The sequence below is a fragment of the Canis lupus genome, chromosome 11 (genome assembly GCF_003254725.2).
Source record: "Canis lupus dingo isolate Sandy chromosome 11, ASM325472v2, whole genome shotgun sequence".
NCBI lineage: Eukaryota > Metazoa > Chordata > Mammalia > Carnivora > Canidae > Canis > Canis lupus.
Window position 1 is genome coordinate 19,171,931 of NC_064253.1, and position 12,222 is coordinate 19,184,152.

Below are 12,222 nucleotides of genomic sequence, written 5' to 3' on the forward strand. Positions count from 1 at the left end.
CTTTTTTTTTTTTTAAGATTTATTTATTTATTCATAAGAGACACACACACAGAGGTAGAGACACAGGCAGAGGCAGAAGCAGGCTCCATGCAAGGAGCCCAACATGGGACTGGATCCCGGGTCTCCAAGATCACGCCCTGAGCCGAAGGCAGGCATTAGACCACTGAGCCACCCAGGGATCCCCCTCCTTTCTTTTTTAAAAGCCATACACCTCATCCTAGTGGCTGTGAAGTAGAATCTCACGGTGGTTTTGATTTGCATTTCCCTATGAGTAATAGTGCTGAACATCCTTTTCATGTGTTTGCTAGCAATTTAGATATCCTTTTTGGAAAAATGTCTATTCAAGCCTTTTGTCCATTTTTAAGTTGTGTTGTCTTTTTGTTGTTGAACTGTAAGGGTTCTCTATACATTCAAGATAAGAGACTTTTATCAGATATAAGATTTGCAAATATATTTTCCCATTCCACATGTTGTCTTTTCTTTCAATTTAAGGCTCTAATTTTGATGAAGTTCAATTTATCTGCTTTAGTGCTTTGAATATCGTATCTAAGAAACTACTGCCAAATCTAAGGTCATGTTTTTTTTTAAGTTTTAAAAGAAAAGGGGGATGATCCCTGGGTGGTGCAGCAGTTTGGTGCCTACCTTTGGCCCAGGGCATGATCCTGGAGACCCGGGATTGAATCCCATGTCGGGCTCCCAGTGCATGGAGCCTGCTTCTCCCTCTGCCTGTGTCTCTGCCTCTCTCTCTCTGTGTGACTATCATAAATAAACTTAAAAAATAAATAAATAAATAAATAAAAGGTTTTATTAAAAAAAAAAGTTGTCATTGTAAAAGATTTAAACAATGCATCTGTATTCATCTGTTTAGTAAGTTTCATTCATAAGTTTAATAATGTCATAACTACTAATCTCTTCTTTTAAGAGTTTTATAGTGTCAGCTCCCGTATTTAGGGTCTCTGACTCACTTTGAGTTAATTTTGTACATAGGGTAAAGTAAGGGTCCAATTTCATTCTTTTGCATGTGTATATCGAGTTGTCCCTCACTCTATTTCTGCTCATTCTTCAGCATGCCTTTATCTCAACATGCTTTTATCTTCTCAGCAACTACACATAATTCCAAAAGAGGTGGGGAGGCAATCCTGTAGTTTGAAACACATGAGTTTCCTAAACAATGGAATTCCACAGTCCAGGTACATCTAATTTATTTTTTTTAAAACACAACTCAGAAAGATATATCAAGCAATTATGACCCTACTTTTATTTTTCTTAAAATAACTAACTTCCCTGGAGGGTATTAGGCTGAGTGAAGTAAGCCAGTCGGAGAAGGACAAACATTATATGTTCTCATTCATTTGGGGAATATAAATAATAGTGAAAGGGAATATAAGGGAAGGGGGAAGAAATGTGTGGGAAATATCAGAAAGGGAGACAGAACGTAAAGACTGCTAACTCTGGGAAACGAACTAGGGGTGGTGGAAGGGGAGGAGGGCGGGGGGTGGGAGTGAATGGGTGACGGGCACTGGGGGTTATTCTGTATGTTAGTAAATTGAACACCAATAAAAAATAAATTAAAAAAAAAAAAAGAAAGTAAAAAAAAATAAATAAATAAATAAAATAACGAACTTCCTACAAATTTGCTGAGGTACTGCTAGTCTTTTCACTGAATGTACAAATACCATAAAATAAGGTAAGATAATTTAAAATAGCAAACAATGTTTAATGCAAAAAAATTTTCAAATACAGATTTAAAATAAGTCACAAAAGAGACCTATTTTAAAGGTCAAAAAGACTAATTGTTTAAAAATGATTATAAAGTCTTTAACTCAAAAATCAACATATTTCTATTTCGGGGCTTACAAATAATGTAAGCTCCCCTGAAAATAATTTACTTGGTGAATATTCTTTCTAAATTACTAAATAGGGGCATCGGGTGGCTCAGCGGTTGAGCATCTGCCTTTGGCTCAGGGCATGATCCCATGGTCCCGGGATTGAGTCCTGCGTCGGGCTCCCTGCATGGAGCCTGCTTCTCCCTCTGCCTATGTCTCTGCCTCTCTTTCTGTGTTTCTCATGAATAAATAAATAAAATCTTAAAAAAAACCCTACTAAATAACTTTTTAAAATGTTTTACTATCTCCTTCAGAAAGATTTTGATAAAATTCAAAAATACTCTTATGCAGCTATCATGTTTTCTGAAATTATAGCTGTACCACAGCCTATTTCAGTTTTTAACTGTAAAGGCTCATATTCACTTCTTAACATGAATTTTATCCACAAAAGTAACTAAGTAGAGCTATTTTTTAGTTGAACTGAATTTTGTTATTAAAATAAATATTTATCAACTGTAAAAGGTTTTATGAATAAAAGTTATAGGTTAAAATTACTTCCATCCCCTTCATACTTATAAAACCAACCTTATCCCTTAAGCTGTCAATTTTAAACCATTCCAATAGTTTGATCCCAACATCCAAAGGACTTTCAAGAAATGTCCTGTAAGTTAGCAGGAAATCTTCTATATAAGTCGGGTCCACAATGGAATGCTCTTCTATTAAATGCATGATGAGACGCTCAGGTGTTGCCTAAAAATCCAAGGATAGGAAAGATTATAAAATAAACAAACATCACAGGAAATAATTCTACTGATTACTTCCCTTTGTAGTCACTCTATTACATCAGTCCTCAAAGGAGATTTTCATTGTTAAAATACTCAATAGTGGGAGAAGGTAGTCTTTACAGGTTATCCACCAGCACTCAGGGATGGAAAGTGATAAAAGGTAAAGGAATGACAATACCTAATAGCATTTTCTTAGTTGTAGCTGTTTTAACTGGCATTTTATCCTAGTAGGGCTTTTGAACTCAATGATTTATCTCTGGTGTGGCCTGTTTCTGCCATTTTTCTACAATTGGTAGAGTTGGGGAGAGGATGGTCTTAAGCCAACAAAAGGAAAAAGTAAAACTTAAAAAATTTAATCATCTTCAAATCTCTCCTGCCTCAGGCTATAGGAACAACACACCAGTTCAAGATAGTGAGTTTTGTTGTTTTTAACTTCCTAGAAAAGAAGTTTCTTCTTCTATAGTTTCTCCATGCTAGTTCACCATCTTGAGAGGAACAAGAAAATCTATATATAGTTTTTACATTAATTCAGAGTTTTAACTGCTTGCCTGTCTCCAAATTTATAAAAAGAAATGTAAACAACATTGATCTACTGCTCTAAGCTTCTGAACCAGTGCTAAAATTTATTACCTTTGCAGCCTTTTCAAAAGTGTATACACAGAACAAATGCAGAGATAAGCCAGATGTTAAACCAAATACAAAAATCAAGACAAATTTCCATTTGTTGCATTTACCCAAGCAATGTCACTAGTGAGCATAACTGCATGGTAAACATACATCAATACTAACAATGTTAATCTAAGAATTTACTTAAAGAAAAGGTATATAAATTATTTTTCTAGAAGGAAATCAAGTAAGGTTCTTCGTATAACATATTTGAGGGACCCAAGGCAAACTCAGGTCATTCCTATTCTTCTTTCACCCTCCAAAACAATCTAAGTCAAAGAATACCAAATTGGGCTTAACTTTCCCAGGCCAATCTTGAGTTGAGGTCTTTCAATATGGTTCTTAGATCATGTATAGTTAAGTCAGGGAAGGAACAGATCAACTTTAAGAAAGGCCATTATTCTGACCAGCTAAGTCACTGGGGTCAGACACCTGCAGAGACTAAGCCATATACTCAAAACTATATTTAAAGATGAGCCCCATAGCCATGCAGAAGCATGTCACCAAAGGTCTCACTAGTATCCAATAAGGTGGGGTTCTGGGAGAGAGAGTGAGCAGAGTTGGCAGGCAAAGGGGATGACTGGAATGGTGACACTGGCATCACGGAGACTGGTTACAATGAGCAAGTAAGTAAATAAACAGAGCATAACAAGAGACACTGCTGGAGAAGATATTTACAAATATGAAAAGAGAAAGGACAGGAAAAACTGCGGTATAGCACCAAAACTGGGAATACTAGTATGAACTCATGATTATTACAAATAGATGGAGACAAAGTTGTGGTGTATATGCATTTACTATAAATACTTATTTAGTATAAATATATTATATATTATAGTAAATATTTATACAACTTTCCTAGCTGTGTCTAATCAGAGGCACTAAAAGCAATGACATCTAAGTAGCAATGAAAAAAGTGCTAAGATCTTGGGGTTTTGTTTTTTGAATTTTTTTTTTTTTTTTTTACAAAGATTTTATTTATTTGAGAGAGTGAGAGAGAGCACAGGACAGAGAGCACCAGAGAAGGAAGGGGCAAATGGATGGGGAGAAGCAGGCTTCCCATTGAGCACGGTGCCCGACTCAGGGGTCAATCCCAGGACCCTTGGGATTAGGACCTGAGCCAAAGGCAGACACTTAACTGACTAAGCCACCCAGGCACCCCTAAAAGATTTTATTTTTAAGTAATCTATCCACCCAATGTGAGGCTCAAACCTACAATTCTATGATTAAGAGTCGCAGGCTTCACCAACTGAGCCAGCCAGGTGCCCCGTAGATCTCAGTTTTTAAATGCTATTCTCCACTAGTAGGATGTAAGGCTCTGGAGAAATGGCTGATTCCAAAGCCGGAACAGGGAAAGTACATAATGAGTCTGAACATCTTGTTTTGTCAGATAACAGGAAAACTTTAAAAAAAATGATGAGGATATCTCAAAAGGATAAAGGAGTTGGCATTATTAAGGTCCCACGGGCCAAAACTGGACTTGTCTCCTGGAACAATGATGATGGTGAGAGTGTAAAACACACAAGTCCATGCCAATAGAACTGCATTACTGGGAGAAAAAAAGAATGTTCATCCTTACAGATAAAGATAATAAATGTTTAAAAAAAGGGGGAGAGGAATCACCGTATCGGCAGGAATCAAAAGAAGACTGGTAGACAGAAGTTTGTAGGCTATACTGACACTACTTCAAACCAACTCTCCCCCAAACACTTATCAATTACAAAGGGCATAATGAATCATTGTTTCAGGCAGGAATCAAAAGACGACTGGTGGACAGAAGTTTGTAGGATATATTGACACTACTCCAAAACATCTCTGCCTCAAACATTTATCAATTACAAAGAGCATAAGAAATCTGACAGACATAAACATGACCAGATGATTAAAGTAGGTTTCAACAATGGTGGAACAGGCTGACATTACATGCTCCTTAATATGATGCAGAGAGAAGAATACTACATCATTTCTGTGGAATTCCTGCCAGAAGAACATGATTTGTCTGGTCATGAGGAAACATTGTAAAGATCCACACTGAGGGTGACTACAGAACAAAAGGTGTGTATTCTTTAAAACTGCTAAGAATATGAACAGATAAAGACTGTTCCTGGAGTAGACTCAAGTGACAGGACAACTAAATGCTACTGTGTTCCTAGATGAGATGCTGGATGAGAAAAGACAAAGTGCCACTGCTGGGCTAGTCAGTGAAAAACTAAATATGATCTGTGGGCCTGAATGGTGGTATTGTATCAATTTTCATTTCTCAATTTAAAGGTTTCTATGGTGTTTATGTAGGAAAGTGTTGTTTTTAGGAAATACACAATGGAATATTCAGGAGTGATGAAGCATCACACTTGCAGACTGGTCTCAAATGATTCAGAGAAAGACTGGTGATAATGGAGAAAATGCAGTGAAATGTTAATAGTTGGGGAATCTGAATGAAGGAGTGTTCAATACTGTTCTGGCAACTATTCTCTGAGTCTGTAATTATTTAAAAATAAAGAATTAAAAAATATGAGCTCCCATAAAAAGACAGCCTATGGCAATCCACCCATGTTTACCTTTTCTATAAAACAAAGCTTGTACTTACCAGTTTAGGAAAAGATAAAGTGTTGCTAAATATCCTGACTCCTGAGGAAAAATGGATCTAACATCAGTCCCTTCACATTATTAAATAGGCTCATGTATTTGTAATGAATAACACACTTACTTATTTTACAACCAAGACTAGGCTGAAAAGAGAAATGGTTATATGTTTTCCTCTATTTCAACTATAATTTCTCTATTTTACAATCCAGAGGTCTTCAAAGAAACCTTCTTCAAAGTGGGGGGAGGTGGGAGGGAGACAAGGGGTCAAGCAGACAAAGGGGAGGGGAGAGAGAGAAAACTAGAGAAACAGTATGAGGATTAATATTCAGGCTCTACAATGTGCTAAATAAAGCCTTTGATTTACCTCATTTAGCCCTAATAAAGCTCTGTCATATCACTATTTTCAGATCAGAAAACAGAGGGAAGATAATGCCTTTTCAATGCCATAAATATCCAGTAAACACTGCACCTTCATCTACTACCATTCTTCAAACTTTCATTATCAGTCCTTTTGTTTTATTTCTATATATTGTTTTTTTAAGTTCAAAAGTTTTATTTAAATTCTGGTTAGTTAACATATGTGTAATATTAGTTTTAGGTGTACAATTCAGTGATTCATCCATACAACACCCAATTGTATGAGTGCCCACCTTAATACCCACCACCCATTTAGCCCATCCCTCCAACTACCTCTCCTCCAGCAACCCTGTCTATTCTTTACAGTTAAAAGTCTGTTTCTTGGTTTGCTCCCCACCGCCACCCACCCATCCAAGTCCATTTCTTTTGTTTAAGTTCACATAGGAATGAAATCATAGGGTATCTGTATTTCTGACTTACACGGCTGTTTGATGAAATTCACCTCCATTATCAATGGATCATGAAATAAATTTGAAAAGGAAAACTCTTACCAGTGTATTCTAAAATAATATCCAACCCACATTGATATTAAATGGCAATGTCATGCTTCATTATTAAAATGTGTAAAAATCAATGTGGAAAAAAGCAGAACCAATACATTTGTTTATATTCTAAAATTAGTGAATTACCTTACACTGCACAAAAAGTAATTCAAAGCCTTTCTAGCAAGAAGAAAGCTATATTCTATCAATGACTAGAATAATAAATAAAGACACCCACCTTGATTACAATGTGTCCTTTCCTGGTTCCACTCCGATCTAGTTCACGATGCTCATGTACCATGACAATTTCTCCCTCTTCCTCAACTTTATGGGTGTTTTTCTCCACATGATTTAAAATTCTCCAATAATCCTGCTGCGCTATGCAGACAAACTGTCCGAGAACAACATGGGGACAGTTAATAAACCTATAGTACATAAATATATCACTATGCACCAAGGCAGAGCACAAAGGTAAGAAATCGAGTGGCATCAGTTCTTTTTTATTCAATCCCTTTAACCATCAACAAAAATCAAGGTGAAATAAATAACTGACATACAAAGAGACCAAAGAGGTTAAATCCGTTCAAATTCTGCTCTAAAAGGAGAAGTGAACATCTAGTTCTCTTAAAATTGACGCTAGGGAAAGAAAACATGAAGCAGGAGTAAGTTAAAAACAACTCAGAAGTTCCTATTTCTTTCCTTTATTTTAAAAAAACAAAACAAAACAAAAAACCAAAAAAAAGGACTAAGCTGGCTATTACTCAATAGAAATTTAATGAACCAACATTTCGTATAATCTCTTCTAAAAATTTATAGTTTAATTCCACAAATCTTTGAGTTAGACACAAAATCTAATTTCCTTTATTAACTGTGAACTTCTGAAAATTCCTAATTCTCAAATCAAGCTATTTTATTTTAAGGAAGAAAAAAAACAGGCTCGGCTATTTGAAATCAACAAAGAATACTACAAGACACCAAAGAGATAAACTTACCTGACAATCATCTACTTTCGTCCTAACAACTCCATGCATGTACTGTTTGTCCAGAGTGGGAGTAATTCCAAAACTATTTCCCATAAAGAGATTTTCAACTTTTCCATCTGGATGAGTGATTTCTACAGTGCCGTTTAAAATAACATACCATGAGTCAAGCTATAGAGAAAAAGACAGGTTTTAAGAATCTCTTTTAAAAAATAGTTACATGTTAACTTTGCAAAATAATGAATACATTGAACTTTTATAATTTAAAAAAGAAAAAGATCCAGTTACATTATTTTGTACTCTGTCAAAAAACACCCTATGCCTGTCTACACAAACTGATAAAGCTTATTTTACATTTTCTTCTTTTAGTCACCAAATGACACCAGGGGAACCTTCCGTAATTGACCAAATACTTGGAGAAAAACAAATGGGTTAAACCACAAGCTCCTAAATCCTGAATCCACACACTGACACTAACTGGATGACTCCTGGCAAGTTATTTAACCTCTCAGTGCCCCAGATTCTTGATTTCTGAGTGGACTTAACCAAAGTACTATCACAGGACCTTTGTCTTAATGAAATCAGTTTACACACACTAACTCCTTAGAACAGTGCCTGGCATATAGCAAGCACTCTAAAGAAAAAAAAGTTGCTAGTAACTAATTCAGAAAGACTACTATGGCCCTGAATTTTAAAGCAGGTTGACAAAATATTAAAAATTTCTCTTAATGTTAAGAAAATACTGCCTTCGGGCAGCCCGGGCGGCTCAGCGGTTTAGCGCCGCCTTCAGCCCAGGGCGTGATCTTGGAGACCTGGGATTGAGTCCCATGTCGGGCTCCTTGTATGAAGCCTGCTTCTCCCTCTGCCTGTGTCTCTGCCTCTCTCTTTCTCTCTCTCTCTCTCTGTGCCTCTCATGAATAAATAAATAAAATCTTAAAAAAAAAAAAAGAAAATATTGCCTCCATTTATACAGAAACATATGATGCTCCTAGAAGTTAACCTGGTATGTATTAGTGAAAGGTCACTTATTCTCCTTTGGTATAATTCTTAACAACCTCAACTATCAACAGTTTAAAGGTAATTTAAGGGAAATGTGGGTCATCGGTTCTGAAGGAGAATCAGTAGCAAAACAAAATTATTTTTTTAAAAGCGTGCTTTTTTGGTTATTTCAAGTATGAAATTCACTCACTGTGCAATTTATGGATAACATAAATTACTTGAGGACAGGGACTGTGTCTAGTTTTTCCACCACTACACTCCCTGTGTCTAGAATAGTACCTAGCACAAAGAACGCACGTAACAAAATTTTTGCTGACAGAACTGTGGAAAATTAAGAGAACATAAAAATTTGTGGAAAATAAAAGTTCTTCAAAATTCCAGTGTTTATACAGTTGTTGTTAGAAGTTTAATTTCTCTCCTGTGTTTATATTACTTTATACTCCTGAAATAGTCATTCAACTGTCCTGCCTTTTAAGAAAATTTAATACTAAAATTTGTTCATGAAACTTTTTTTCTTGAGATTATCCTATGATAGTGTCAGATATTTAGGACATGGGAAGTAAACAAGTAAATAAAGCTAGACATAGGCCCTGGCCTTCAAAGAGCTTCCATCAAATTTTAAAATACCCTGAATATCTACATATTATATCCTGTAGACAATATAATAATTACTTCTTTATTCCTGAATGACATTTTAGCCATTTCCAATTTTTACTACTATAAAAATGCTGCAAGAACATCTTTTGGTCTAACTCAGTTTTATGTTATGTACTAAACAAAGACTCATAGTGAGTGAAACAGGATAGAGGACTGTTAATTCTTCAAGGCCCATGTTAAAAATTTCTAAATGACTTTCCAGAAATGCTATTTATATCCTTGCTAGCAGTATAAGACGATTTTCATTGACTTGATATGTCAGCATTAATTTCCATCAGTTTGGTAAGAAAAACTGAAGTAACTCCTAACAGCAGTAATTCCTCTGTATCCTTCCAATGCCTCTGCATCCTTCCTTTACCCGTTGAAAGTCACTAGCCAAACATTTCTCAACATAGTACTGCCACCATAGAAATGTCTCAACTGACAGCAGTCCACTGAGAAGTAAAAACAAATTTGTTTCAATTAATGTTATTTATTGAATATTTATGCTAGGCTCACTGCTGGGAAATAAAAATTAAGACAGACAAAATAAAGCAAAAGCAAAAATAAAAAAAACTTCTATCTTTAGAAATTATAATAAACCCAAACACAGCAGTCACGCAAAAAATTGTATAAATTTCAAAAGTCAAGATTTACAGGAATTTATGGAAATGAAATCATTCTAAAAATCAGCTCCCACACTAAATAATATGTAACATTTGCTAGTCTACCTCTTGCCCATCTTCAAGAATAATAGCTCCAGCCTGCTCCACCACTTCAAAAATCATCACTGAGCAGAGTTCTCTTCTTACAGACATGGTCATGTTTGCAAAAGCTGGGAGCTGGTGCATAAACTCCAGTAATTGTTCTGTTTAAAAAAAAAAAAAAAAAAAGGAAGAAGAAGATATTTTAGTAGAGAGACCATCAAAGACTATACTTTAAAGATCCAATAAAATCTACAATTGAATTCCCAATTTTCTAAATCAACTTATGAATTTAGGCTGCTAATGCTGAGCAACCAAGGTACAAGATGATTGCTGATTTAAAAAAAAAAAAAATCAATGCTTTGTTTAATAGACCTTTCACAATCACACAAAAAAATACACATATTGGAAGATACCCAGAATTCATAACCTCCAGAGGGAATTGGAAACCCAGAGATTCAAAAGAGGCTAATTTTCCTAGCCTGAGATGTCATTCCATGGTAGTTCAGTTAGTGATGTCCTTCAATCTAACAGATTAGCAAAAAAGTCTTTTGTCTAGTTCTTATCTGGATAGAGTTCAAAAGAATGTTATGTCAACAAGTAATTAAGCAATGAAGGATAACAAATTTGAGTTCTAGTGCCAAACTTGTGAAGTAACTGCAAGGTAAGTCTCTTTATAACCAACAAATGTTTATGAGTACGGGCCTTTGGCTAACATTACTGGTACAGATACAAAAGTAAAAAAGATAAATATAAGGGAGAAACAAGCAGTCAGCTAAGGGATGAAAAAGAAATAAGGATAAGGTACTATCTATCTGGATAACTGGGAGATAATTATATTTCAATTTTTTAAAAACTGTGAAAGGAGCACAGTATACAAACTTTTATCATTAAAAATGCACTTTTAGTTTCTGTTCAGATACTGTTCATAACATGAGTCTAAACTGCAAGTTAATTAACTATGTTGTGTCATTAGAATGGCAAGGAATGTTCAAATGTACTGATCATTACTCACATAGATTATGATTCTTAGTAACATCTTCTGATCTGAATGACAGCAATATGGCTATTATAAAAGGGAAATCTAGGCTAAAATCTTAATTGAATCATAACAATATATAATGACTCTAAGTAATCTTTGTTCTCAAAGAAAACATGAGCATCTTTAGTATTATTCAACCTTCTAAACTTATCAGTTCTGTAAGAAATACAAAAAAGAAAATTCATAAACTGTTATCCAAAAATTATATATATTTTTTCAGGCAGACAAATAAAAAGATGACCTTTGATAACATTTGAAACATTTTTAGAAAACTAGACATCAGACACTATTGTACTGTAGCTTACCTATCTCATGGACATGAGAAGGGAAATTACTTTAATGCAGTTGAGCTTTTGTTTTGTAAACTGGGAGCAGCCAGAATATGAGGGCTATCTGGTTGTGACGTCTATCACCCCAGTAATCACTGGGGCCGACTCAGGTGACCTGCCTGGCTAGGCAGGTGTTCCCTTTCTCTCTGACTGTCCATGCGCATCCCGCTGTAAGCTGTGCACTCGCTCAGTTGAAGAGTTTGAACTTTCCTGATAAAGGATGACCGTTCTTTGGTCAAGGGTATACCAATAGCTGTACTTCCCAGCTACATCTTCCAAACAAACTCTCAAATTGGGGCAGCCAGCCTCCAAGATGGCTCTAAACCTCTTGTTATTCATGATCTTGTGCAGTTCCCTCCCATATTATATCACAGTTACTCTGTGTGACACTCCTGAGGCCAAGTAATAAAAGATAAACTAAATAATAAATAAAAAACTCTCCTTTGGATTACTTGATTTGGGGGAAACCAACTGCCACATTGGGAGAATATTCAAGAGCCTATGAGAGAGGCCCACATAGCAGTAACTGAGGTCTTGTACTAAAAACCCTGTAAGTAGCCACCTTGGAAGTATATACTCTAGCGCAGCAGTCCAGTGAAGCCTCAGGTATCTGTGACCCCTGCTGATATCCTGACTGAAGCTTCATGAAACACTGTTCCAGAACTATTCAGCTAGGCTGTTCATGAATTCTTGACCCACAAAAGCTATAAGAAAACAAACGTGTATTGTTTTAAGCCTATGCTTCAAGTATTTTGTTATGCAGCAAGAGG

At 35.6% G+C, this 12,222-nt stretch overlaps 1 protein-coding gene across 9 annotated transcripts in view; it reads right to left on the reverse strand.

Annotated features, from left to right (window-relative positions):
- RAPGEF6 (Rap guanine nucleotide exchange factor 6) overlaps positions 1 to 12,222 on the reverse strand; it is a 190,780-nt gene that overhangs the window by 71,884 nt on the left and 106,674 nt on the right. For all 9 annotated transcript variants that reach the window (XM_025432804.3, XM_035696864.2, XM_025432808.3 and 6 more), the window contains 4 exons: positions 10,109 to 10,245; positions 7,755 to 7,913; positions 7,001 to 7,153; positions 2,412 to 2,576 (listed from right to left, as the gene is read on the reverse strand). In XM_025432804.3, coding sequence (XP_025288589.1) covers positions 2,412 to 2,576; positions 7,001 to 7,153; positions 7,755 to 7,913; positions 10,109 to 10,245 — 614 coding nt within the window. The remainder of the gene's footprint in view (positions 1 to 2,411; positions 2,577 to 7,000; positions 7,154 to 7,754; positions 7,914 to 10,108; positions 10,246 to 12,222) is intronic.